General features: G+C 60.8%; 1 protein-coding gene across 1 annotated transcript in view; it reads left to right on the forward strand.

The window, feature by feature from the left end:
• The window catches only part of HSPG2 (heparan sulfate proteoglycan 2), a 116,973-nt gene extending 89,797 nt beyond the window's left edge, over nt 1–27,176 (forward strand). Inside the window, 39 exon segments of the mRNA XM_038746153.1 lie at nt 1,898–2,039; nt 2,637–2,788; nt 4,613–4,757; nt 5,044–5,195; nt 5,407–5,545; nt 6,117–6,268; nt 6,922–7,069; nt 7,867–8,012; nt 8,260–8,386; nt 8,569–8,712; nt 9,260–9,394; nt 9,496–9,677; nt 9,834–10,029; nt 10,674–10,853; nt 11,148–11,408; nt 11,640–11,805; nt 12,311–12,408; nt 12,609–12,875; nt 13,153–13,262; nt 13,716–13,863; nt 13,976–14,092; nt 15,321–15,441; nt 16,155–16,299; nt 17,011–17,110; nt 17,356–17,465; nt 17,693–17,801; nt 20,389–20,487; nt 20,626–20,847; nt 21,151–21,341; nt 21,343–21,396; nt 21,511–21,682; nt 21,967–22,089; nt 22,291–22,347; nt 23,327–23,402; nt 23,670–23,748; nt 23,905–23,975; nt 24,352–24,435; nt 25,054–25,157; nt 25,362–27,176. Coding sequence (XP_038602081.1) covers nt 1,898–2,039; nt 2,637–2,788; nt 4,613–4,757; nt 5,044–5,195; nt 5,407–5,545; nt 6,117–6,268; nt 6,922–7,069; nt 7,867–8,012; nt 8,260–8,386; nt 8,569–8,712; nt 9,260–9,394; nt 9,496–9,677; nt 9,834–10,029; nt 10,674–10,853; nt 11,148–11,408; nt 11,640–11,805; nt 12,311–12,408; nt 12,609–12,875; nt 13,153–13,262; nt 13,716–13,863; nt 13,976–14,092; nt 15,321–15,441; nt 16,155–16,299; nt 17,011–17,110; nt 17,356–17,465; nt 17,693–17,801; nt 20,389–20,487; nt 20,626–20,847; nt 21,151–21,341; nt 21,343–21,396; nt 21,511–21,682; nt 21,967–22,089; nt 22,291–22,347; nt 23,327–23,402; nt 23,670–23,748; nt 23,905–23,975; nt 24,352–24,435; nt 25,054–25,157; nt 25,362–25,537 — 5,400 coding nt within the window. The 3' untranslated portion in view covers nt 25,538–27,176.
• Nucleotides 27,177–27,798: the final 622 nt, after the last annotated feature.

A 27,798-nucleotide genomic window follows, 5' to 3' on the forward strand; every position in this document is an offset into this window, starting at 1 on the left:
GAGTGGTGAGCTCTGCACCCTGGGGAGGACCCCAGAGCGGCCAGCCACCACACCCCAAGGGGGCTCGGCCTCCACACCTGAGCTCAGGGCTCCACCCGTCCCTACCCCAGCTTTGAAGGCATCCGGGGAGGGATTGGGGAGCGCCGTTGTGCCTTCCCCAGGCAACACGCCCATTCCCAGAGAAGCAGCGTGGCTCAGTGGAAGGAGCCCAGGCTTTGGAGTCAGAGGTCATGGGTTCAAATCCCAGCTCTGCCATTTGTCAGCTGTGTGATTTTGGGCAAGTCACTTTACTTCTCTGTGCCTCAGTTACCTCATCTGGAAAATGGGGATTAAGACTGTGAGCCCCCCGTGGGACAACCTGATCACCGTGTAACCTCTCCAGTGCTTAGAACAGTGCTTTGCACATAGGAAATGCTTAATAAATGCCATTATTATTATTATTATTCCTCTTCCCATTAAACAGAAACTCCTGACCACAGACCGTAAGGCTCTCATCAGCACTCGTGCTCCCAATTATCCACTCTCTTCTCCCATTGCAACCCAGCTTGCGCTCTTCATTCCTTCCTCTCAAGCTCTGCTTCTCACTGGGCCTCCAGCTTGACACTCCCACCTCTGATGCCTGGCATGTGCCCTTCCTCCTCCCTAGAGCAGTTTCCCACTTCAAGCCCTCACCTTCCAAGCCCTCTAAAAAACCTCACCTCCTCCAGGAGGCCTTCTGGGATTTCTTTGGGTCACCCTGGGCCACATCCTCCCAGCTCTCAGCTGAGCATTCTCGACCATCCAAGCATTGGAGAAGCAGCATGGCTCAGTGGAAAGAGCACGGGCTTTGGAGTCAGAGGTTGTGGGTTCAAATCCCAGCTCCGCCAATTGTCAGCTGTGTGACTTTGGGCAAGTCACTTCACTTGTCTGGGCCTCAGTTACCTCATCTGTCAAATGGGGATGAAGACTGTGAGCCCCACTTGGGGCAACCTGATCACCTTGTAACCTCCCCAGCGCTTAGAACAGTGCTTTGCACATAGTAAGCACTTAATAAATGCCATCATCATTATTATTATCATTATTTAAGCGCTCACAACCTGTCAGTGCTCTTTGGTACAGGCTGATTTTCATACTCTACTAAGCGAGCACTGTTCTTCCTCTAGCTGTAATTTGTGTCATCTCTGTCGCGAGGCTGTAAGCTCCTTGGGGACAAGGAGCGTGTCTGCTACTTCTGTTGTACTCTCCCAAGTGCTTAGCACAGTGTTCTCCCTCCCTCTGCCCATCCGCCAAGCTAGCTCTCTTCCTCCCTTCAAAGCCCTACTGAGAGCTCACCTCCTCCAGGAGGCCTTCCCAGACTGAGCCCCTTCCTTCCTCTCCCCCTCGTCCCCCTCTCCATCCCCCTGTCTTACCTCCTTCCCTTCCCCGCAGCACCTGTATATGTTTGTACATATTTATTACACTATTTATTTATTTATTTTACTTGTACATATCTATTCTATTTATTTTATTTTGTTAATATGTTTGGTTTTGTTCTCTGTCTCCCCCTTCTAGACTGTGAGCCCACTGTTGGGTAGGGACTGTCTCTATATGTTGCCAGCTTGTACTTCCCAAGCACTTAGTACAGTGCTCTGCACACAGTAAGCACTCAATAAATACGATTGATTGATTGATTGTTCTGCACCCAGGAGGAACTCGATTGATACAATTGATCGATTGAGTGGTGGTGAGGGTTTGGCCGGGAACAGGGCCAGTGTCAGGGGGAGGGGGACCAGACCAGCAACTGCTCCGTCCCGTTGATGGTGGTGGCATTTGTTAAGCATTTACTCTGCCCCAAGCCTGGTGCTGAGCACTGGGGAAGATACGAGATGATTGGGACGGCCCCAGTCCCTGCTCCCAGCCCCCAACTCTGCCCCGGCAGGTTCACGGCTCCCGGCTGCGGCTGCACCAGGTGTCCCCGGCCGACTCGGGCGAGTACGTGTGCCGCGTGTCCACCAGCTCCGGCTCCCGGGAGGCCTCTGTCATGGTCACCATCCAGCAGCGGCACTCGGATCACAGCCACGGTGAGTCCAGGCAAAGCTGCAGGTGGTGGGCAGGGGGGTCTCTGGGTGGGTGAGACTGGCAGTGGGTTGAAAGTGGGTCGAGCTGGAGGAGGGTGGGGCTGGCGACAGGCTGGCAGTGTGCTGGACGGCGGTGGAGCTGAGGGTAGGTTGCGCTGGAGGTGGGCAGGGCTGGGCTGGGCTGGAGGAGGGTGAGGTTGGGGTGGGTGGGACCGAAGGCCAGCTGGACACTGGAGCATCTGGGGGTGGGAGAGGCTGGAAGCAGGCTGGGGGCCTGCCAGGCTGGGATGGGTGGAGCTACTGGGGGCTGCAGCAGCTGGGCATGGGCAGGGCCAGAGGTGGGCTGGGGTTGGGCTGGGGGCAGGTGGCACTGAGTTTGGGTGGGACCAGAGACAGGTGGCTGCCTCATTCATTCATTCATTCATTCATTCATTCATTCATTCATTCAATCAATCATATTTATTGAGCGCTTATTGTGTGCAGAGCACTGTACTAAGCACTTGGGAAGTACAAGATGGCAACATATAGAGACGGTCCCTACCCAACAGTGAGCTCACAGTCTAGAACAGTCTCTCCAAGTCCTCCCGGCTCCTCCCTCAGGCCAGACCTCAGTTCACCGTGTCCGGATCGAGTCTTCGTCCTCGTCCCTGGTTGAAGGTCAGACCCTGGACCTGAACTGTCTGGTGGCCAACCAGGCGCCTCACACAGTCACGTGGCACAAGCGTGGCGGCAGCCTCCCTACCCGCCACCAGGTAAGAAGAGGACTTCAGGAATCTTGGGGGGTGGGGAGGGACAGCTCCTTCGACCCCCTCCCAAGTCCTGGTTCATTCATTCAATCGTATTTATTGAGTGCTTACTGTGTGCTTTAATTCTGTTTGTTCTGACGACTTGACACCTGTCCACGTTTTGTTTTGTCGTCTGTCTCCCCCTCTTAGATTGTGAGCCCGTTGTTGGGTAGGAACATATATATGTCTTTACAGGTTGCCGACTTGTACTTCCCAAGCACTTAGTACAGTGCTCTGCACGTAGTAAGTGCATAAATATGATTGAATGAATGCAGAGCACTGTACTAAGAGCTTGGGAAGTACAAGTCGGTAACATATAGAGACGGTCCCTACCCAACAACGGGCTTGCAGTCTCTGGGACAACTGGGGTTGGGGGGGATGCTAGGGGATAGGGGAGGCCAGGGTTCCTGGGGTCCAGGCTGGATTGAGCTATTCCCCCCCAACAGCACATAGAGCCCCAGACCCTGTGATATGGGAGCAGAGGCCTGCCCTCAAGGAGCTGACAGTCACTCTGCTGGAGAGGCAGGACAGACACAAACCAAAAAAGAGCAAATGACAGAGGGCCCTCTGCATCTTGCCCCTCCGTGGCCTGCCCCTCTGCGGCCTGCCCATCTTCGGCCAGCTGCTCCTGGCTACCCAGCCTGGGGTGGGCGGGCTCATCGCGGGCAGAAAACCGCCCTGGCAGGAATAGAGGAATTCTGGTCCCATGTGCAATTCTTGGGTTTGGCAGAATGCCAGGAATGAGTGTGGTCTGACAGAAAGAGCCTCGATTGGGGAGTCAGGAGACCTGGGTTCTAATCCTGGCTCTGCCTCTTGCATGCTCTGTGAACTTGGGCAAGTCACTTAACTCTCTGTGCCTCCATTTTCTCATCCACAAAATGGGGGTGCAGCGTCTGTTCTCCCTCCCCCTTAAGCTGTGAGCCCCAGAGTGGGACAGGGACTTTGTCTGATCTGCATATATTGTATCTACTCCAGCACTTAGCTCAGTGTTTAGCACCCTACTAGTATCAAGGCCAGTTAGGTTTGTTAGCCTGAAGCAGCAGTGCACTGAATTGGTCCAGGCGCTGTCTTTGGCTTGCTGTTGAATACAGTCTTCCTTGGAAAGATGAGGCAGAGTCAAGATGGGTTTGGGCAGGGTTTCGGCGGAGGCAGGGGATGGGATTTGGCCAAGAGGAGCAGGGAGGGAATTCCAGACAAGGATAAGGGTAGAAGGTTGGGGGTGGGGGCAGCTGCTTGACAGAGTTCGGAGGGGCTGGGCTCGATGCTGAAGGCCAGGAGTTTTGATTTTGTGTGAATAGTACCTGTGAGCCACAGCAGTCAAGGCCTGCTGCCGTTTGAGGACCAACTGGAAGTGAGAGGGTGAGAGGCAGGGAGGACACATCTCCTAGAGGCCTTCCCTAAGACCTCATTTCTTCTACTACCTCTCCCTTCTATGTCACCTATGCACATGGATCTGTACCCTTCATTCACCCCATCCTCAGCCCTGCCACACTTATGTACATATCCATAATTTGTTTTAAAGTCTGTCCCCGCCTCTAAGCTCCTTGTGGGCAGGGAACGTGTCTAGCAACTCTGTATTGTACTCTCCCAAGTGTTTAGTACAGTGCTCTGCTGATGGTAACCACTCATACCACTGATTCATTGATTGATAAAGGGCAGGGAGGCCAGGGAGGAGTCTGCTGCAGCCCTCTGAGGGAGAGGGGGACCAGACTGTGGAGGGATAAAGCAGATCTGAGGGAATGAGAGCGCTGAGGGGTCAGCAGATGCCTGCCGCTCTCTCCCCCTCCCCAGATCGTGGGCACCAAACTGCGCATCCCACACGTGACCCCGGCCGACTCGGGCGAGTACGTGTGCCATGTCAGCAGCGGCGCTGGCCACCAGGAAGCCTCCGTGGTCGTCACCATCCAGGGTGGCGAGGGCTCCTCCCCTCCCCACGGTGAGAGGGCCTGGGTTTAGAGCACGGGGTAGAACTCGACCATGAGTGGTGTGGATGGGGGGGCAAGTGGCTCAGCTGGGTTGGGGGCTCAGCTAGGTGCAGAGCTTGGCAGTGGCAGGGGTGGAGCTGGAAGAGGAAGGGGCATCTGTCTGGGCTCGAAGAGGAGGCCCGGCCGGGGCGGTGAGGAGAGAAGGGTGTCGGGAGGGGCCGAGGGTCCAGCGGTTCCCTGTCTGTGTTTCTTGGCCGGGTTGAAATTGATTCGCTCTCTGCATCGCCCACTCCGCAGCCCCAAGCGGCCCCCCGCCCATCCGGATCGAGTCCTCGTCCTCCGTTGTGGCCGAAGGGCAAACCCTGGAACTGAACTGCCTGGTGGCAGGCCAGGCCCACCCCACGGTCACATGGTACAAGCGTGGGGGCAGCCTCCCCACCCACCACCAGGTAGGGTGACGCCGTGGACCCTTGGGGAGCAGCATGGGAGGAGTTCTGTCTGGAAACCACAGGCTGGGCCTGGGCCCTTCTGGCTACCTCAATCCCTGGCGGGCCCTGATGCCCCCACCAACTCTGCTTCCCTGTCCCTCTCTCTCTCTGGGGTCCCCTTCCACCCATTCCCCAACCTTTCTCTTCCCACCCACTCCGACCTCTGCCACAGACCCACGGCTCCCGGCTGCGCCTGGTCCAGCTGACTCCGGCCGACTCGGGAGAGTATGTGTGCCGCGCCAACAACAACATCGATGCACTGGAGGCCTCCGTCCTGGTCACCATCTCGCCCCGCGCCGGAGCGCCCGCCCGTGAGTCTGGCCTGGGGGGCTAGCAGGGCCCAAGGGTGGGTCCGGCAAGATGATCCGGGAACCCCAGTTTGGCCGGTGGGTCTCCAGGAGAGGTGAGCGTGGTCCCGGCCCCCTGACCCCTGGTTTGACTTTTCCCAGGCCGGTGGGAACTAACAGAAGTGGGTGTCCGTGGGAGCCTGGCTGGAGCCGGGCTCCCAACTGACCTCGCTCGGGCTAAGAAGGGCTGGAGCTCTGAGACCGGTCATCACTGCTAACTCCTTCCCAACAGAAGCTGGGGCTCGCTCCTTTCTGGGCCTCTAAGCTAATGCCCCAGTGTTATCCGGGTGAACAGCAACCCTCCAAGAGCGAGCTTGCCCCTCGAGTCTGCCAATTCACCCAGGAGATACGACCTCTTTCCATCCATCTGGAGATGGGTGTAGAGTGGGGCGGGGAGCCTTGAAGAATGCTGATGAACCCAGGACTTTGGAGGGAGGAAATGGGCAGGGTCCAGGTTCTGGGGCCCAACCTGGGTTATAAGTTGGGGATGGGTCAGTGTTCCCAGCCCGGGGTGACCCGCTATCTGTGCCCCCAGCCCCAGGGTTCATCCCGCCAGTCCGGATCGAGTCTTCATCCTTGGAGGTAACCGAAGGTCAAACCATTGACCTGAACTGCCTGGTGGCTGGCCAGACCCATCCTACAGTCATGTGGTACAAGCGCGGGGGCAACCTCCCCACCCACCACCAGGTACGATGGCCCGGGAAGGGGTCAGGGGGTGGGGGCGGGGCCACGGGCAGGGCGGCGGACCACGGCCAAAGCTGCAGAGAAGTCTGTGGACCAGCCCCGCTCGCCCGCGGCTTTGCCAGGGGAGCTGTCGGGCAGGCTGAAAAACCTGGGGAATGCAGGGCAGGCGTCCTGCCCGTTCCTTCCTCCTCCTGTCCCTCGGGGCTTGCCCTGCTCTTCAGCTTGCCCGGCCTCCTTCTGGGCCAACAGCTGTGGCCCCAGGAGGCAGGAGCAGGAGGGAGAAGGGGAAGAGAGCGGGGAGAGGACAGTGGGCCTCAGGGTGGGCCAAGTGGCAGTCTCGGCCGCACTCTTCCTCCCCCGGGCAGCGTGCAGGGGTGCAGCCGGGTGACCCCTTCTGATGAGTTGACCCCTGTGATGATGCCAGTAACCCACCCCAGCCCCTCATCTGACCACCGGGGCTCTATCCTGGAGCTCCTACCTGCTCTGGCCCCTCTGGGGGCCTTCTGGTCCGCCTGGAGGCCGGCTCCGTACTGATATCCCCGGAAATGGGAGGACAGGTCCCAGGAGGCCTGGGGCAACAGTAGTGTCCGGTGCTCCGATCCAAGATTCACAAGCCTTTCCCCGCTCCGTCCCCACCCCCAACTCTGCCCACGCAGATCCACGGCTCCCGGCTGCGGCTGCTCCAGGTGTCCCCGGCCGACTCGGGCGAGTATGTGTGCCGGGTGGCCACCAGCTCCGGCTCCCAGGAGGCCTCGGTCATAGTCACCATCCAGGGCTCTGGGGCAGGCTCTAACTCTGGCCCAGGTGAGAGGGGCAACCGGAGTGGGGATTGGTGGGGTTGGTTAGTAAGGCAGGCAGGGGACTGGTGGGGCTAGTCACAGCAGGCTGGGTATGGATAGACGGAGGGATGGCCCCCAGATTGGCTCCTCTTCTCCAGGATAATAATAATAATAATAATGGTATTTGTTAAGCGCTTACTGTGTGCAAAGCACTGCTCTAAGTACTGGGAGGCTGCAAGGTGATCAGATTGTCCCACGTGGGGCTCACAGTCTTAATCCCCATTTTACAGATGAGGTCAATGAGGCCTAGAGAAGTGAAGTGACTTGCCCAAACTCACACAGCCAATAAGTGGCATTGCCAGGATTAGAACCCATGACTTCTGACTCCCAAGCCCGGGCTCGTTCCACTGAGCCACGCTACTTCTCTATCTCAACAGCACCCCCACATCCAGCTGGGCCCAATCTCTGCCCATCAGGAAAGTCGGTCCGGTGCCAGCTCAGAGGCTACGAGGCCCTCCTGTCACAGGAACAGCCAGGGCCTAGGAGAAAGATGCCTCTCCTTGGACCAGGGGTCAGGAAGAGGTTGGGGGGAGGCGGTGTACAGGGGAATCCCAAGCTTGGCAGCGTCTCCGGGGGACACGGTGTCCCTCTAGACCAGACAGCATCCCGGGGGACATGGTGTCGTGCCGGGGATCCCAGCACCCTGGAAGCCTTGCTGCCCCAGCTGCAGCTTGCTCGATATGCGGAGTTCCCCCCGGGCCCAGGCCGTAGCTTGTTCTCTATTCCTGGGGCTCTGACCCTTCTCTCCATGTCTTGGCCCAGGATCCAGTACCCCCATCCGGATTGAGTCCTCGTCCTCATCGGTGACCGAAGGGCAAACGCTGGACCTGAACTGCCTGGTGGCCACCCAGGCCCAGCCCAGAGTCACGTGGTACAGGCGCGGGGGCAGCCTTCCCGCCCAGCATCTGGTATGAGGGCCCGGGGGAGCAACCTGAGTGGTTCTTCTGCGGGGGTGAGCCATCCAGAGCGGCCTGCTGGCTCTGGGGGGACCTGGGAAGAGCCTGAGAAGGGGTGGGGAGGCGAAGAGGTCACCAGCAGCTTTGGCCCAAAGCCGGGTCCCTTCCGCTGCCTCCCCTCCTGCCCCGCTCTTCCCACCAGGCCCAAGGTTCCCACCTCGCCCTGCCTCACCTTCCGCCCCCCGCTCTGCCCAAACAGGTCCACGGCTCCCGTCTGCGGCTGCCCCAGGTGACCTCGGCTGACTCGGGCGAGTACGTGTGCCGCGTGGGCTCGCAGGAGGCCTCGCTGGTGGTCACGGTGCTTTCCAGCATCGGCTCTTCCTACCGTAAGTTTGGCACTTCGGGAGGTGAGCGAGGCCCAGGCGGACCCTATCCACGCCTGTCGGAGCCTTCTACCACTTCTCCCCCTCAGGCCCTTCCTGTCCAGCTGCTGCCCTCCCCAGTCGTCTAACTCCCCAGGCCCTGCCCCATCTCCCCGCTCCCGCCACTGAGCCCACCCCTCCCCTAGGCCTGCAGAGCCCCGTCATCTCCATCGACCCTCCCGGGGCCACCGTGCAGCGGGGCCAGAATGCCAGCTTCAAGTGTCTGGTCCACGACGGGGCTGCGCCCATCAGCATTGAGTGGAAGATGGCACGGAACCAGGACCTGGAGGGTGAGGAGGGATCGGGCCGGGGGCTGAGCGACCAGAAGGGCAGGTTGGGGTGGCCCCGTGCCCAGGCTGGGAAGAGGGTGGGGTGCCCCATTGATCCTGCCAGCTTTCTCGTCAGAGTCTGGAGGGGATGGGGAGGTTTGGTAGTGCTGGGAGAGCTTCCCGGCAGGAGCAGCATGGTTTAGAAGGCACAGGCCTGGGAATCAGAGGAACCGGGTTCTCATCCTGGCTCTGCCACTTGCCTGCTGCGTGTTCTGCGGCAAGTCACTTCACTTCTCTGTGTCTCAGTTTCCTTCATCAACAAAATGGGGATTCCATAGCTGTTCTCTCTCTACTGTGAGCCCCATGTGGGACAGGGACTGCATCACACCTGATGATCTTGTATCTACCCCAGCGCTTAGTACAGTGTAGTACAGTATAGTAAGCCCTGAACAAATCCTACCATCATTATTTCTGGGCTGTGCTAGCTCCCTCTGCCTTTGGGAGGGAGGGAGGAACCAGGGTTGGAGGAGGAAGACAGGCCTGACTTCCTCCTGCCCCACCCCTCCAGACAACGTGCATCTGAGCCCGAACGGCTCCATCATCACCATCGTGGGCGCCCGTCCCAGCAACCTCGGGACCTACCGCTGTGTGGCCTCCAACCCGTACGGCGTGGCCCACAGCGTGGTCAGCCTCAGTGTTCAAGGTGAGCCTGGCCAGGGCAGGAAGAGGGTGGGCTGCTCCTCTCCACCCCAACCCCCCAGGGGCAGCCCTCTGACTCCCATCTCCCCATCTCGGCCTCCCTAGGACCTCCCGCCGTGTCAGTACTGCCCAAGGGTCCGGTGCAGGTGAAAGTGGGCAAAGCCGTGAGCCTGGAGTGTGTGGGCACCGGGGACCCACGGCCGACTGCCCGCTGGTCCCGCCTCGGGGCACCCCACAAGGTTGAGCAGCGGACCCTCGGGCCTCTGGACAGCCAGGCCATCCTGCAGGTGAGGGGCGTGGGGCCCGCATCGAGGCCGAGGGGGCGGGAGGGCGGGGAAGCAGAGGGCAGAGCCAGGGTGAGGACTGGGAGCCAGGGCCGCGAGGCTCTGAGTCTGAAGAGGACAGAGGGCCAGGAGTCACCCTGCCGGCCTTTCCTACCCTAGATTCCAGCGGCCCAGCCGGAGGATGCTGGAACCTACCTGTGTGTGGTCCAAAACGCGCTGGGCACGGCGCAGGCCCAGGTGGTGGTGAGTGTGGAGACGGGCCTTGGTGCCCCAGGGGCCCCCCAGGTGAAGGTGGAGGAGCCGGTCATGACCGTGGAAGCCGGGGCCACCGCCACGTTGCGCTGCTCTGCTACAGGTAAGGAGTGGGGGTGGGGCGGGGTGCCTCAGGTAGGGGACTAGGTAGACTTGGAACTGGGATCCAGGTCCTGTTTGAGGAATTGGAACTCCAGGTGGGATGAGGTCACATTTGCCTTGAGGGGTCTGGGTTAGGGCCCAGCCTGGTAGGGTCCAGGTATAGCCGAGGTCCTGGAGACCGAGCGGGAGATCGAAAGGGAGGCCAGTAGGTTACTGAGGGGAAGACAAAGTGGGAGACTGCAGGGAAGTCCTGGGGGAAGACTGAGGGGGAGATCAAGGGAGAAACCAAAGGGGACACGCAAGGAGACCAAGGGAGAAGCGGAGGAGACCAATAGGGAGAAGAAGGAGGAGGCCAAGGGGGAAGACCAGAGGGGAAAACGAGGGGAAGACCAAGATGGAAACCAAGGGGTAGACTAGAGAGGAGAAAGGAAAGACCAAGGGGGAGAAGAAAAGGGAGACAAAGAAGAAGACCTAGGAGAAGAAGGGGAAAACCAAAGGGATAAGAAGGGAAAGAAGAAGGGGTAAATTAAGCAGGGAACCAAGGAGAAAAAGAAAGGGGAAACCAAGGGGGGAGGAGAAATGGCAGTGCTGAAGGGAGTAGTCAGGCGAACAGCTCTGTGACTGCAGGGCCTCTCCTGCCCCCAGGAAGCCCACCACCGACCCTGCAGTGGACCAAGCTGCGGGCCCCGCTACCCTGGCAGCACCAGTTGGTGGGTGACACTCTGATCATCCCTCGCGTGGCCCAGCAGGACTCGGGCCAGTACATCTGTAATGCCAGCAGCCCGGCTGGGCACGCTGAGACCACAGTCACCCTGCATGTGGAGAGTAAGGAGCTGCCTAACGGGACAGGGAGGGTAGCCCTTTGGGCAGTGGGTCCCCACTGGGCGGGCCTCTGCTGGGTGACCCTGCAGGGGAGGGCTTGACCTGGGATCCCCGCTGCCCATGGTTCCCTGGGAAGAGCCGAAATCACCGACAACCCCTCAGGGACTTGCCTTGGTCTATACCGGAAGCTTCCAGCATCTCTCCGGCTCCCACCTGCCCCCTGCTCCACTGGCCGACTACCCCAAATCAGTATCCTCCCACCAGCCTCACTGACCGGGCCTGTCTCCTCCCTCGCAGCACACCCCTATGCCACGACGCTCCCAGAAGCAGCCTCAGTCGGGGTCGGGGAGAGGGTACAGCTGCAGTGCCTGGCCCATGGCACCCCCCCACTGACCTTCCAGTGGACCCGGGTGAACGGGAGTCTGCCCGGGCATGCTGTCGTACAGGACGGGACCCTGCACATCGCTTCTGCCACCCTTGGAGACGCCGGCCAGTATCGCTGCCTCGTCTCCAATAAGGTGGGCTCTGCCCAGGCCTTTGCCCAGCTCAGTGTCCAGGGTGAGTGAGACGGTGATCGTCCCGGCCCTGGGATGGTTCAGGCGTCCTCTGCTTCCTGCCTCTTCCTATCTGGGATCCAGGCACCATGAGCATAGAGATCTAGCCTTCAACCCTCCTCCTCCTTCCTGCCCACGCCGCCTCCCCCGTCCACCGTGTCTGGGGGAGCCAGGGAAAGTCTCTGGGCCCCAGCTCCTCGAGCTGGGCATCAACCCCAATGTCTGTGCCCCACAGGCGGCCCCGCGGTCGTGCACGTCTCCCCCCAGCTTGAGACCAAGGGTGTTGGAGGCAGCGCTGAGTTCCACTGCGCTGTACCAAGGGACCCTCGCACCCAACTCCACTGGTTCAAGGAAGGAGGACAGCTGCCTGCCGGTCACAGCATACAGGACGGGGTGCTGAGGTGAGGGACCCTCTTCCTTGGGCAGGCTTTGCGGGATGGTGTGGCCCAAGTCCCACCCCCTCAAGCAGGTTCTGTGGGCAGGTTCCGTGGGCCGGTGCGGCCAGAGTTCCTCCCCCTCGGGCAGACTCCGCACGCAGGCACGGCCTTTGGTCCTTCCCCCCGGGCAGGCCCAGCTGTACAACCAGAACGAAGGGCCTTGTGCTTTGCACATAGTAAGTGCTTAATAAATGCTATTATTATTATTATTATTAATGATAATAATAAGAGCCCGGGGCCCAGAGAGCTGGGCACTGTGGGGACAAGACCACAGCATATCCCACTCTGGCCGGCAGGCCACAGGTGCCATCCTCAAATGGACCCACCCAGCCTGCAGGACTCTGTGCTCTCAATCCATGGCCCTGCCTGCCCCCCACCCCCCCACCCCCGTGTCCTGTCCCCCTCCTCGGCTCCCTGCCCCCCACTCTCCATGCCCCGCCCCTCTCTAGCATTCCTGTCTTCTCTGCAGGATCCACAACCTAGACCAGAGTTGCCAGGGGACATACATTTGCCGGGCACACGGGCCCTGGGGCCAGGCCCAGGCCAGCGCCCAGCTGGTTGTGCACGGTGAGTGAAGCGGAGCAGGGAGGAGGGTCCAGAGGCCTGGACTCTGAGTTGGTCTGGGGAAGGAGCTGGGCAAAGAGAGAGGCAGGTGGGAGTCAGGGGGACACAGCAGGCAGTCCCCTGGTGTGGAGCAGGCAGCCCGAACCTTTGGGTGGAGAGTGTGACCCGATGGTCACTACCAGCCCTCCCCTCCCGCTCCCCAGCTCTGCCCTCAGTCCTCATCAACGCCCGCACAGCCGTGCAGACCGTGGTGGTCGGCCACTCCCTGGAGTTCGAGTGCCTGGCCCGGGGCGATCCCAAGCCCCAGGTCAGCTGGAGTAAAGTGCGGGGGCAGCTGCGGGCCGGCGTCGTGCAGAGCGGAAACACCATCAAGATCGCCCGCGTGGAGCAAGCCGATGCTGGAGAGTACCGCTGCACGGCCACCAACAGCGCGGGGACCACCCAGTCCCACGTGCTGCTGCTGGTTCAGGGTGAGCACTCCCACCCCAACTCACAAACATCCCTCCCCCGCGGGGGTACCTTCATACCAGCGTCACCTTCCCTTCTCCTCTCCGGCCACTCCCCACCCCTTCCCATTACCCAGCTCCCCAGGATCCTCAGCAGATTGGCCCCCGAACTGTGCTTGAGCCTGTGTGGCATATGTTTCCCAGGACGGTTGCCCCCTCCTTCCCCAGGAATGCCAGCCCCCCCAACCGTCCCCCAACTGCCAGGGGACCAATGGTGTGTGCCCGCCCTTGCCCTCCCCAGCGCTGCCCCAGATCTCAGCTCCCCAAGAGGTGCGGATCCCAGCGGGCTCTGCTGCAGTCTTCCCATGCATGGCCTCTGGCTTCCCCACCCCAAATGTCACATGGACTAAGGTAAGAGCGGTGCGGTGGGTGGGATAGGGTTAGGGGTCCCGCAGGTGGGGCACGGTGGGGCAGGAGGGCCATAGTGGTGCAGGGCACAGAGGCTGAGGGGGAAGAGGCCCGAGGTTAACGGGGATGCAGAGGGGGACGATGGGTCCGGTGGGACCTGGGTGCGTCCCCTGAGGGGCCCTGCATGGTGGGGCAGGGGCAGGGGATGGCCAGGGGTGCACCTGAAATCCTCACAAGGTGCCGGGGTGTGGAGGCCCTGCCAGTCTGGCAGGTGACCACATCTCTGAGGCCCAGCGGACCTCGGGGACCAGCGAGGCTAGGGCAGGGCTCGAGGAGGGAACCCAGCCCGGGCCCTGCCCGGGGGAGGTGGATGGAGAAGGGGCCGGGAGGGAGCCTGGGTGAGGCACGGATGGGGTCGTGGGGCAGAGCTGAGGAGCCATCGTGGGACCCTTTCAGCTGGAGGGCGAACTGCCCCCGGAGAGCCGGCTGGAGAACCACATGCTGACCATCCCGGCGGTGCGGCCCCAGGACGCGGGCACCTACGTCTGCACCGCTACCAACCGCCAGGGTAGGGTCAAGGCCTTTGCCCACCTGAAAGTGCCAGGTGAGTCTCCTGCCCGGCCTCCGCTCGCCCTCCTACCTGCCCGGCCCCCCGCCCCCTGCCACGGGGTGTCCCCCGAGATGCCAAGCCCTGACCTCATGGCTTCTGCCCGCAGAGCGGGTGGTTCCGTACTTCACCCAGACCCCACATTCCTTCCTGCCTCTGCCCACCATCAAGGATGCCTACAGGAAGTTCGAGATTCAGATCACCTTCCGGCCCGACGCTGCAGACGGTGAGCTGCCCCCGGGGACAAACTGGGGAGAGTAGGGATTTCGGGGAGACGAGTGAGGGGAGAGGGGGAAGCTAGGGAGACTGGTGAGGGGAGAGGAGGGATCTGGGAGAGACTGACTGGGGGTTGGGGGCACCCAAGAGGCAAGAAGGGGGTTGGTTCATATTCCTGACTCTTCTCCAGACCCTGCCTAGCCATGCCCAGGTCCTCCTCCTCTCTCCTCTTAGCCTCCATCCCCCCCTACTCTTCTGGCCAAGAGGCAGCGTGGCTCAGTGGAGAGAGCCCGGGCTTTGGAGTCAGAGGTCATGGGTTCAAACCCCGGCTCCGCCAATTGTCAGCTGTGTGACTTTGGGCAAGTCACTTCACTTCTCTGGGCCTCAGCACCTCATCTGTAAAATGGGGATTAAGACTGTGAGCCCCCGTGGGACAACCTGAACACCTTGTAACCTCCCCGGCACTTAGAACAGTGCTTTTCACATAGTAAGCGCTTAATAAATGCCATCATTATTACTATTATTATTCCCCTCCCCAGCCTGACTTAAGGCAACGTATGGGGGTCAGCTGACTGTGCAGGGGCTCCCCTCCATCTCCCTCTCTCTTACTCATCCTCCCTTCTTGGTGGTCTCTTTCTCCCTCCTCCCCATGAGGTCACCATCCCTGGCCTCCCCCTGACCTTCTCTAACTTACTCTACCCTTCTGCCCTCTATCCCTCCTCTCCTCTGCCCCTTGGCCCTACTGGGCTCTGGCTCAACCCAATCACCCCTTCCTTCTCCCTTCCCTTCTCTCCATCTCTCCTGGTCTGCTCCACCTCTCCCGGACCTCGACCTCCTCTCCCCTTCTCTCTCTCCCCGCCTCATCTCTGGTCACCCCTAACTTCCAGCCCTTCTCCTCTACTCGGGTAAGTGCCCGTTCCACCTCCTGCCTGGTCCTTGGTAACCCTATGTGTGCATGAAATGAGGGGCAGCTTGTGCCTTGCCTCCTCCTTCCTGCCTGGGCTTCATCTCTTCCACTCTGGGGTGCAGCGAGGCAGAAACGAGGGCGGGAGCAGATGGATGCTTGCCTGGCAAGGGGATGGAGGGAGGGGCAGGAAGACCCGGGCTCTGCCAGGACTCCGGGCCCTGGGAACCGGGCGGGAGCGGCCCACAGAGCTGGGCGGGCAGTGCAGCTCAGGGAGGTGGGGGAGATTCTCGCCCACCTCCCGCTGCCCGCTGACCTGGCTGTGCCCCGGCAGGAATGCTGCTGTACAACGGGCAGAAGCAGAGCCCGGGGGCCAACGTGGCCTCTGGCAGCCAGGCAGGGCGACAGCCGGACTTCATCTCCTTCGGCCTTGTGGGTGGCAGGCCTGAGTTCAAGTAAGACAGCCCTCCTGCCCACCCCATGCCACCCCGCCTCCCCTCCCGTGGCCACAGGGGTGAGATCGGGAAGCAGCGTGGCTCAGTGGAAAGAGCACGGGCTTGGGAGTTGGAGATCATGGGTTCTTATCCCGGCTCCCCCATATGTCGTGTGGCCTTGGGCAAGTCACTTAACTTCTCTGAGCCTGTTACCTCATCTGTAAAATCAATCAATCAGTCGTAAGACTGTGAGCCCCACGTGGGACAACGTGATCACCTTGTATCCCCTCCCCCCCAGCGCTTAGAACGGTGTTTTGCACATAGCGCGTAACAAATGCCATCATCATTATTATTATTATTATTATTATTATTATTATTATTATTATTATTATTATGGGATCCCCCACTTCTTGATCCAGACCCTTGACAGCCAAAAGACTGAATTTGGGACAGATCCAGGGGTCCTACCCCTCCCAAATCCAAACCTGAGCAGCATGAGCCGGGTGGGATGGGTGGATAGGTGGGCGGATGGATGGATGGGAGGGTGAGTGAATGGATGATTGGGATGGTAGGTGGTTCCTTGGCCTAGGCATGGCCCACTCCCTCCTCTTCCCTGACCTCCATTCCCCATCCCTGTCCCCCTGGCGTGCCCGCTCCCTCTCTTCCCACCCTGGGCATGCCCCCCAGCCCCGCCCCGGCCCCTGACACCACTGACGAATGGCCGGACCCGGCAGGTTTGACGCCGGCTCGGGCATGGCCACCATCCGTCATCCCAACCCACTGGCCCTGGGCCAGTTCCACACGGTGACACTGCTGCGGAGTCTGACCCAGGGCAGCCTCATTGTGGGCTCCTTCCCCGCAGTCAACGGCACCTCCCAGGTGAGAGCCCCCCCCGCACCCCCTTTTCCTCCCTCCTGTCCCCTGCCTGACTGTGAGCCCGCTGTTGGGTAGGGGCCGTCTCTATATGTTGCCAACTTGGACTTCCCAAGTGCTTAGTCCAGTGCTCTGCACACAGTAAGCGCTCAATAAATACGATTGAATGAATGATAGCGACTCGCGCCACCCTTTCACTCTTCTCCTCCTTGCCTGTTCCTGCTCCTCCTGTCCCCTCCCACTCCCTCCTGGGCCTCCTACACTATGGCCCACTCTCCTGCCCTCTAAGCCACCCACTCTCCCTCCACTCCGCAGACTGCCAGGTCTTTTCCTGCTGCTCGGGGCTGGGCCCCGTCTGCCCGCCTGGGCTGCTCTCCGCTCCAGACCGGAGGTGTAGGGGACCCTGGCACGGTCGCTTCAGGAGGGGCCTGGCTCCGGGGAACTGTTGCTGCCCCACCCCCAGACTAATTGTGTTCCCCCACCCAGCACCCCCATCTCCTTCTCCATCTTGAGCGGCTGGGTACCCGTGTGTGGGGGTTGGAGGCGGGAGTGAGCCGGCTCGTGACTGAATCCAGGCCTCCTGCCCCGTTCCCAGAAACAATGTTGTGCCTTTACCTCCCCCCCCCCGCCCCCCGCATCCCCTGCTGCCTCTATTATCCTCCCCCGCCTCACCCCCTATCCCTTCCAACACATTCCCAACCCCTTCCCATCCCTCAGGGCAAGTTCCAAGGGTTGGACTTGAATGAGGAGCTCTACCTGGGCGGCTATCCGGACTACGGTGCCATCCCGAAGGCTGGGCACAGCAGCGGCTTTGTGGGTACGGCCGGGACCCCAGAACCCTCCCCCACCTACGGCAGCCCCTCCCACCCCCTACCAGTACAGAGTGTGTCATCTACCCAAGGAAATTTGCTTGTTGAAGTGGTGTGGGGGTGTGTGTGTGTGTGAATGTGTGCATCCTGAGTGGGACCCTGGAGCTTTCTCTCCTGCCCAGCCCCACGGCCTCCATCCCACAGCCCCACCGGCCCACCCAGCCCACTCTCCCCTGGCTCTGCCTCCCACCAGGCTGTGTGCGCCAGCTGCTCATCCAGGGGGAGGAAGTCATCTTCCACGACCTCAACCTGACCGCCCATGGCATCTCCCACTGCCCCACGTGCCAGGACCGGCCTTGCCAGGTAGCCACCTTGCCCCGCGGCCACCTCTGGGCCCCGACCCCACGGCCAGTCTTCTCCTGGTCTTCTCCCTCCGCCTGGGAGCCTCTGCCCTCTACCCACATGTGTTTCTTCCCCCTAGGCTGGTGTGGAGAGATCTGGGGGTGGGGACCGGGCTCCAGAGTCCTTAAGAGGGAAGGGAGGGGAGGAGAAGGGCAGAGGGCTGACTGACTTTTGGGGTCCCGCCTTAGAATGGGGGCCAATGCCAAGACTCTGAGAGCAGCAGCTACGTGTGCACCTGCCCTGCCGGCTTTACGGGAAGTCGCTGTGAGCACTCCCAGGCCCTGCACTGCCACCCAGGTACCCCCTCCAACCCTTGACCCCTGCACCGAACTGCCCCCACCTCTGATCCCCGCCCTCTGCACTGGCACCTGTCACTTCCCTCCGACCCCTGACCCCTACACTGCCAGCCAGACGCTCCCCTGACCCCCTCCGGACCCTTGCATTGCCATAAAATTCTATTTATTTTATTTTGTTAATATGTTTTGTTTCGTTCTCTGTCTCCCCCTTCTAGACTGTGAGCCTGCTGTTGGGTAGGGACTGTCTCTATATGTTGCCAACTTGTACTTCCCAAGTGCTTAGTCCAGTGCTCTCCACACAGTAAGCGGTCAATAAATACGATTGAATCAATGAATGAATGAATCCAGGTATCCCTCCAGACCCTTCCACTGCTATGGAGAAGCAGCGTGGCTCAGTGGAAAGAGCACAGGCTTTGGAGACAGAGGTCATGGGTTCAAATCCCGGCTCCGCCAATTAGCTGTGTGACTTTGGGCAAGTCACTTAACTTCTCTGTGCCTCAGTTACCTCATCTGTAAAATGGGGATTAAGACTGTGAGCCCTCAATGGGACAACCTGATCACTTTGTAACCTCCCCAGCGCTTAGAACAGTGCTTTGCACATAGTAAGCACTTAATAAATGCCATCATTATTATTACTGTGACCTGGGAACCACAACCGGTGTGGGTTGTCCTGTCTGGACACCGCACCCACCCCTACTCCTCCACACTAAGTCGCTGCCCTTTCCTCATCAAGCAAGGCCATTGATTAAGTGCTTACTGTGTGCAGAGCACTGGGTTAAGTGCTAGGGAGGGGGTTGATGGACATGAAAAACAGTGTGGTGTAGTGGATAGAGCATGGGCCTGGGACTCAGGAGTCATGGGTTCAAATCCTGGCTCTACCGCTTGTCTGCTGGGTGACATGCGTGGCTCAATGGAAATAATAATAATAAGAAGAAGAATGGCATTTATTAATCGCTTAATATGTGCAAAGCACTGCTCTAAGCGCTGGGGAGGTTACAAGGTGATCAGGTTGTTCCACGTGGGGCTCACAGTATTAATCCCCATTTTACAGATAAGATAACTGAGGCTCAGAGAAGTGAAGTGACTTGCCCAAAGTCACACAGCTGACAATTGGCAGAGCTGGGATTTGAACCCATGACCTCTGTCTCCAAAGCCCGGGCTCTTTCCACTGAGCCACACTGGACTTGGGAATCAAGGGTCATGGGTTCTAGTCCCAGCTCCGCCACTTTGTCAGCTGTTTGACTTTGGGCAAGTCACTTAACTTTTCTGGGCCTCAGTTCCCTCATCTGTAAAATGGGGATGAAGACTGTGAGCCCCCCATGTGGAACAACCTGATTCCCTTGTATCCCCCCAGCGCTTAACAAATACCATCATCATCATCATCACTTCACTTCTCTGTGCCTCAGTCACCTCATCTGTAAATGGGGATTATGACTGTGAGCCCCGTGTGGAACAGGGACTGTGTCCAACTTGATTTACTTGTATCCACCCCAGCGCTTAGTGCAGTGCCTGGCACGTAGTAAGCACTTAACAAATACCATTGTTATACCTGACCTCAAAGAGTTTACAGTCTAGTTCACCCTGAGGCTGCTGTCCTTGTTCAGTCATTTCGCCGCTATCCGGTGCCAGTGACCCAGGGTCAGCGGCTCTGCACTCCGTAAAACGGCCGTCCCTGCAATGGCCGTTTTTTTTAATGGCATTTATTAAGCGCTTACTATGTGCAAAGCACTGTTCTAAGCGCTGGGGAGGTTACAGGGTGATCAGGTTGTCCCACGGGGGGCTCACAGTCTTAATCCCCATTTTACAGATGAGGGAACTGAGGCCCAGAGAAGTTAAGTGACTTGCCCAAAGTCACACAGCTGACAATTGGCGGAGCGGGATTTGAACCCATGAGCTCTGACTCCAAAGCCTGCGCTCGTTCCACTGAGCCACACTGCTTCTCTAAGCCGTTTCTGTATCTAGACTGTGAGCCCACTGTTGGGTAGGGACTGTCCCTATATGTTGCCAACTTGTACTTCCCAAGCGCTTAGTACAGTGCTCTGCACACAGTAAGCGCTCAGTAAATACGATTGAATGAATGAATGATGATGATGCTGATTATCACCTGTCTACTTGTTTTGTTTTGTTGTCTGTCTCCCCCTTCTAGACTGTGAGCCCACTGTTGGGTAGGGACCGTCTCTATATGTTGCCAACTTGTACTTTCCAAGTGCTTAGTACAGTGCTCTGCATACAGTAAGCGCTCAATAAATATGATTGAATGAATGAATGGATGATGAGAATGCTGATTATCACCTGTCTACTTGTTTTGTTTTGTTGTCTGTCTCCCCCTTCTAGACTGTGAGCGCACTGTTGGGTAGGGACCGTCTCTATATGTTGCCAACTTGGACTTCCCAAGCGCTTAGTACAGTGCTCTGCACACAGTAAGCGCTCAATAAATATGATTGAATGAATAGTGGAGGAGCTGACATCCGGTGGACCTACATGGGAAAATGGAGAGGGGATGGCAGCCCCTGGGGAAGGACCTTAATCCCCTAGACCGTGCAGCCCCCTCAGCTCCCGCTGCCCCTCACCCACCTTCTCCCCTGCAGAGGCCTGTGGGCCCGATGCCACCTGCGTGAACAGGCCCGATGGCCGGGGCTACTCTTGCCGTTGTCATCTGGGGCGCTCAGGGGAGAAGTGCATGGCAGGTGGGTGAGCGGCCCGTCCCTTGGCTTGGCGGGGAGGAGCCACAAGGGAGGAAGCCACGGGGCAGCCGGCGGGAGGGAAGAGGGAGAAGGCCAGAGGACCCGGGCCCCGTGTGTGAGCCGAGGCCTCTCCGGCCGCAGGTGTCACCGTGACCACCCCGGCCCTGTCGGGCCAGGGCTCGTTCCTGGCCCTGCCGGCCCTCACCAACACCCACCACGAGCTGCGCCTGGATGCCGAGTTCAAGCCCCTGGCACCCGACGGGCTGCTGCTGTTCAGCGGGGGCAAGGCGGGCCCCGTGGAGGACTTCGTGTCCCTGGCCATGTCCGCCGGGCACCTGGAGTTCCGCTTCGAGCTGGGTTCAGGTCGGTGGTGCTCAGCGGTGGGGCCAGCCTGGTGTTCTCATCACTGGCCCCCTGGGGCGGTGCCCACTGTCCTGCCGGAATCTCCCACGTCTGGTCCCGGGCTGGGCAGCGGGGCGGGTCAGGGTCTGACTGGGCAGGGGAAATGAAGTCTGTGGGGTGGGGTGGAGGGCGGGGAGCAGACCAGCTGACCCGGGCAGGATGCGAGTGCCCTCGTGCCCCTCCTCGGTGCCCCTGCTGTGGGACGGGCACCGTCCCCCAGGTCTAGGCCCTGCACGGGCTCAGTCCAGCCGACGGCCATTGCAGGGACGGCCGTCTTGCGGAGCGCCGAGCCGCTGACCCTGGGTCACTGGCACCGGGTATCGGCGGAACGACTGAACAAGGACGGCAGCCTCAGGGTGGACGGCGGGCGCCCCGTGCAGCGGTCCTCCCCGGGCAAGAGCCAGGGCCTCAACCTGCGCACGCCCCTCTATCTCGGGGGTGTAGAGCCCACGGTGTCCCTGCCCCCCCGCCGCCAACGTCACCACCCACTTCCGCGGCTGCATCGGGGAGGTGAGAGGCCTCCCGTGTCCTGGGGATCGTGTCTCTCCCTCCCTGTGCCCCCCAGGGGTCCCCGGGTCCCCCTTTCCCCTGCTCCCTGCAGATCCCAGTCTCCTCTCCCCGCAGGTTTCAGTGAACGGAAAGCGACTGGATATGACCTACAGCTTCCTGAGTAGCCGGGGCGTGGGGCAGTGCCGTGACAGCTCTCCCTGTGAGCACCAGCCCTGCCTGCACGGGGCCACTTGTATGCCCGCCAGGGAGTTTGAGTTCCAGTGCCTGTGCCAGGAAGGCTTCAAAGGTGGGCACATCTGCTGTGGTCTCCCTTGCTGAGAGCTCCCCGCGTCGTAGGCTGTCCTGCTGTGGGATCCCCGCCCGTGGGCACCTCTCCGGGCTCTGAGGGAGAAGGGTGCTTGGTCCCTCCCGCGCTGGCACCGCAGAGGAGGGCAACACCGTCTTCCTGCATAGGCCTGCCTCTCTGACTGGGCTCCAGTACGGCTCAGCCCCTGGTCAGTGCCAGCACCCAGGGCCCAGGGAAGCTGGCACCCTAGGACGGCCCAGGCCAACGCTGCCGTTTGCCCCCAGGAGATCGCTGTGAGCATGCTGAACACCCCTGCCTGCTCCGGGAGCCCTGTCTGCACGGCGGCACCTGCCAGGGCACTCGCTGCCTCTGTGCCCCCGGCTTCTCCGGCCCACGCTGCCAACAAGGTCGTCATTCATTCGTTCGTTCACTCCATCGTTTTTACTGAGCGCTTACTGTGTGCAGAGCACTGTACTGAGCGCTTGGGAAGTACAAGTCATCTCCCAGCCCCTCTCAGCCCCCAACCCAGCCTTTCCCCTCTCCCCATCACGCTCCCTCTCACCCACCTCTCTGAGCCGTGCTGACCGGGCCACCTCTCCTCCTCACAGGCTCCGGCCAGAGAGGCGGCGGGTCAGAGTGGCACCAAGAGGGCAGCGGTGGCAATGGTACGTACCCCCAACCTGATCCCACCCCCTTCTTGCCCTTGGAATTGCCCCCAGCTCCGAGCTGGTCAGCCTTGCGGCCCGCCTACCGACTACGTCCTGAGAGCAGCGGGCAGTTTGGGTGGGGAGGGAACAGAGCCCAAGGCTTTTCAAGCAGGGGCACCGGTTCTGTGCCCGGGGGCCAGTCCATACCAGGCCTGCTGCGGGCCGGTGCCAGTTCCTGGTGGGCCGGTCAGAGAAGCTGCTTTATTCCAGGTTTCTCCGAGCCCCAGTCTGACCAAAACTGTGTGGCTTGGCCGATGTGGCCAGCTTCTTAGAGAACAGTGGAAAGATCCCGGGCTTTGGAGTCAGAGGTCATGGGTTCAAATGCCGGCTCTGCCACTTGTCAGCTGTGAGACCTTGGGCAAGTCACTTAACTTCTCTGTGCCTTAGTTACCTCATCTGTAAAATGGGGATTGACTGTGAGCCCCCCGTGGGACAATCTGATCACCTTGTAACATCCCCAGCGCTTAGAACAGTGCTTTGCACATAGTAAGCGCTTAATAAATGCCATCATTATTATTATTATAGGTTCAAATCCCCACTCTGCCAATTGGCAGCTGTGTGACCTTGGGCAAGTCACTTAACTTCTCTGGGCCTCAGTTACCTCAACTGTAAAATGGGGATGAAGACTGTGAGCCCCCTGTGGGACAACCTGATCACCTTGTAACCTCTGCAGCGCATAGAACAGTGCTTTGCACATAGTAAGCGCTTAATAAATGCCATTATTATTATTCTGGAGAAGCCAGTGGGAGGCTGCCTTCACTCCTGGAGCCCTGTTTTAGGATGGGGCATGGCTAGAACTCGGGGTGTCTGCTGGGCCTGGGCACCTCCCTACCACATGAGGCACCTAGCCCCTTGTGGTATCTGGGGCCCAGGGTCCAGCTGTTCGTCCCCTGCCCCCTCCCCACCATGCCCTCAGCCAATCCCCCTCCTCCTCCAGATGCCCCTGGGCAGTATGGCGCCCATTTCCAAGATGGCAGTTACCTGGTGCTCCCAGGACAGGTGTTCCCAAGGAGGTGAGGGGCTGGGGAGGGGTTTCAGGGAGGGAGGAGCTGGTGGGAGGTGGGGGGCAGAGAGGGAGGGACTGGTGGAAGCTCTACAGAGGAGAAGAACCTGTGGCCAGGGGTGGTGGGGCAAGGGATTTGTTTCTTGGGCCAGGCTGAGCACCCAGGATGGAGACAGGAAGCCCCCTTCTCCGCTTCTTCCCTTCCTGTCCCTCCTCCTTCTCCCGCTCTCCTCCCCTGACTTCTCCTGCTGTTCTCCCGCCCTTCCCCCGTGCCCAGCCTGCCCGAGGTGCCAGAGACCATCGAGTTGGAAGTCCGGACCAGCTCTTCCAGCGGCCTCCTCCTGTGGCAGGGCGTGGTGAGTGGGGGCCGGGTCCTCCGTTACTGGGGTTCGAGATGAGGCGGGGAGGGGACGGAGGGGAAGCAGCTGCTGCTGGAAGCTGAGAGATGGGGGCAGCACCATTGGGGTGGAGAGGATTGGAGGAGGCTGAGCTCCCTGTGGCTTCTCTGACAGGAGGCTGGAGAGGACGGTCAGGGCAGGGACTTCATCAGCCTGGGATTGCGGCAGGGGCATCTTGTTTTCAGGTGAGACTCCCCGCCCTCGTTTTACCCCAGCCCTTCCCTCCAGTCTCCCACCCTCAGCCTCCATGGACCTTGTGTCCTCCCCCAGTAATAATAATGATAATTTTGGTATTTGTTAAGCGCTTACTATGTGCCAAGCACTGTTCTAAGTGCTGGAGCACTGTTCTAAGCGCTGGAAACTAAGGCTGCTGACGAAGTCCCAGGTTCCTATGGGGCCCAGCAGGTTTCTGGACTGGGCTGCCCCTTCCCCTTCCCTTCTTTCCCTTTCCCTCCCCTTCCCATGCTTGGACTGCTTCCTGCACTTCCCCCACCTTTCCCGGCCCCAAGCCCCTCCCTGCCCATCCTTCACGTGCATGCTGCCCGCGGGTCCTACCTGCAGTTACCAGCTGGGCAGCGGGGAAGCCAGCATCACCTCTGAGGACCCCATCAACGATGGAGAGTGGCACAAAGTGACGGCTATCCGGTAAGGGGCACCGTCATCGGGGGCCGGCCTGGGGCCTGAACGGGAGCAGGGAGAAAGGCAGGGAGGGACGGGGGCCTCAGGGGTCTGAAGCTCTCTGTGCTCGCTCAGTAAGCTCTCCCTGAGCAGGGCCGCCTTGAGTTAAGCTGTCCGGTGCCCCTGCCCTCTGGGCACCTGTGGCTGGGAACCAGGAGCCCGAGCACAGGAGCCATGGAGGCCGTGGACCTCCATCTCCCACTGGGGGGAGAGAAGGAAGGAAGGGAGGGACCGGGAAGAAGCGTTTCTGGGGAAGCAAAAGGATCTAACTTGCGGCATCCTGAGGAGCCAAGGGATCGGGCGAGGCCGCCACGGCTGCCTGTGGGAGCACGGCCTTGCCCACCTGCCTGGGGTCACCCCTCTGCCTTTCCTTCCGAATCCCCCATCCATCCTGCTGCCCACAAGCTCTGCCGCGGTTCCCAGCTGGGCGCGGCAGGGCGGCCGGCTTCCTCTCGGCGACGGAGATGGTGGTGGGGCAGGGGATGGGGGAGAAAGGAGTGTGGAGGCTGCGCTACCTCCCGGGCCCTGGCGAGGAGGGAAGGGGTCCGGGCGGGAGATGGCACCTTGACGCCCACGCCCCCGCAGGAAGGGCCGGAGAGGCTCCATCCAGGTAGACGGGGAGGAGCTGGTGAGCGGTCAGTCTCCGGGCCCCCACATGGCGGTCAACACCAAGGGCAGCATCTACCTCGGTGAGATGGGTACTTCTGGGGCCCCCGTGCCTGGGGCAGAGGGCGGCAGGGGGAATCAGCATGTCAGGAATGGTGGGGGAAACTGGGTGAGAGCCCGCAATGGAGGGCAGGCAGGTAGGGGAGTGGGTGCGATTTTGGGGGGGCAGCGGAGGAGCGAGCCTGAGGGCCAGGGGCTGACACGGGCTGCTCTCCCTCCATCGGCAGGAGGTGCCCCAGCGGCTGCCACCCTGACTGGGGGCAGATTCCAAGGGGGCATCACCGGCTGCATCAAGAACCTGGTGCTGCACAGCGCCCACCTGGGAGCCGTGCCGCCGCAGCCCCTGGACCTACAGCACCGCGCCCAGGGCGGCAAAGGCCCCGTCCGCCCCTGCCCGCCCTAGGGTCCTTCCCCAGCCCGCCCCTGGACTCTTCACAGCGCCCCCGATTACTCTATTATTACTTCGGTGATGTTGATGATGATGATGAATTTTTTTGTAAGAAACCAAGATACAGTGGTGCTTTGCTGCTACCTGCCCCTGCCGGAGAGGTGGCCTGGGCCGGAGGGGCGTGGGTGGGTTGAGGGGCTGCTGCCGGCCCCACCATGCCCTGCCTAGCCCCCACAAAGGGGAAGGAAGGAGGGCAGAGGCTAGCCCCGGCCGAGAGAGGCCTGGGGACTGCGGGCATCCCGGGCCACCAGGGCTTCGGGGCTCTGTCAGGCTAGGGCCACTAGCCTGGGCCCTCAGCGGACCGGAGAATTATGAGAACCCACCGGCAGGACAGAAATGGCCCCCGGCTGCCTCCTGGGGCCAGTTCTCCCCCTCCTCCCCCACCCTCCAATCTCCCACGCCGCCTCGCCCCACCCCCCCGCTACCTCTTCCAGTGGTCCTAGGATGGCTAAGGGCCCGAGGTGCCGTGCAGTTGCGGCCCCTCCGCCCAGCCCCACTTCCTGAAGGCAGCGGACATCGCTTGCTTGGCCCGACCCCGGGGTCCAGTGGGTTGGTGCCAACTTCCGGCTCCAGGGAGCTGTGGCCCCACTGGGGCTAGTAGTGCCAGACCTGGAAGGAGTCCAGCTCCTCTCCCCTCTAGGGCCCACCACGGGGGGATGGAGCAGGCAGGGGGCCCTTCCTCTCACCCCCACTTCCCAGTGCTTGCCTTGGGGGGATCTCAAAGCACTCTTGTGCCAGCCACTACACCAGAACCAGCCTCTTGCCCAAGCATGGCAGGTCTCTGCTCCCCACCCTCCTCCTCTGGGCACCCCCGCCTCCAGCTCACATAGGTCCCCAGCTGGTCTCTCCACACTGGCCTGGCTCCTTGACAGTTGACCTCACCTGCTAGCCACTCCCCTGGACACCCAGAAGAGGCTACCTGCGCCCAGCCTCTTATTTCTATCCACATTACCCAAGTCTGGTGGTAAAGCATTGGCTCCCATGAACACCCAGAACTGCCCAGCTGCCACAGCTGGACCCCAGGAGGGCAGTGGGAAAGGGACCCAAGGCCCCGTATTCTGCTGCAGTAGGAGGTTGGGGTGGGGGACACTGGGTCCCTGGTGGGACAGGCTACTTCTGGAAGGAGGACAGGGGAACAGGGCAAGCGCTATGGCCTGCCGTTTCGTCCCAGGGCACAGAGAACGAGGGAGAAAGCCAAAGCGGAGAGGGAAGGATGAGAAGGAGGGCAGCTAAGTGGGGTGAGAGCACAGCACAGGGAAATGAAACACCATAGTGCCCCTTCTTGGAGCCTCCCCCCGGCCCTTTACGTGCTCCCTCGACCTCCCCCTCTGCTCCCAAAGATCCTACAGCAGTACAGATGCCTGGAGTGATTGGGAGGGGTGGGGGGCTTTGAGACCAGCCCCCAGGGCTGTCCTAAGCCCAGCTGACTCTGCTGTCTGGCCTGACTATCTGAAGCCGGCTGCGGTCCGGGGTCAGTGTTCCCTCCACGGGGTCCTGCAGAGGGAAATCTCCCCGGCCTAACTGCGGCCCCCAGAGCTGCTCCTCCTGTGTTCTTTGTTTTTATTTTTCTTAAATAAAAGGTGCTACCCCCAGCTTCCTCTGGTCTCCCTGCCTGTCTGCCTACAGCCCAAGCTCTCCCCAGAGTTGGGGGGTTCCAGGAGGATTGGGGGGTAAGAGGAGGGTGGACTGAGGGAGGGGCTTCCCGGCTGAGGTGGAAGGTCGGGGGAGGCCGGGAAACACAGGGCCCCATTGCTGTTTCGCTCCATAGTGTCCGCGGCGTCCACAGTCCAGGCGTCGGCACAGTTTACGGTGGTGGCAGGGTGGGGAGCAGTGGTGCGCTCTGGGCTCTCCGGTAGCGGGTGCTCCGTGGGCACTGGGCTCTCGGGGATGGGGCATGGGCTCTGGTCTCTCTGATAGGGGTGCCCCATGGGCTCTGGGCTCGGCATGGGGGTGGGCCGTGGCCTCACACCGGCACGGGGACGGCCACCGGCTGGGGCATAACTGTGCCCCACCGCCCCTGGCCTGGGCAGAGGCATCTGCAAGGGCAGCGTCGGCAAGTGGCTCATAGGGAGTTGCAGAAAGGCAAAGCTGGGAAGGCCCGGATGGCCCAGAGCGGCGGACTGGCCACGGACCCGGGCCGGGATCTGGGCCTGTTCTGGTGACAGCGACAGGGACAGCAACACAGCCCCAGCAGCCCGGCCAGGGCGCCTGCGGAG

Source organism: Tachyglossus aculeatus, chromosome 5, assembly GCF_015852505.1.
Source record: "Tachyglossus aculeatus isolate mTacAcu1 chromosome 5, mTacAcu1.pri, whole genome shotgun sequence".
NCBI lineage: Eukaryota > Metazoa > Chordata > Mammalia > Monotremata > Tachyglossidae > Tachyglossus > Tachyglossus aculeatus.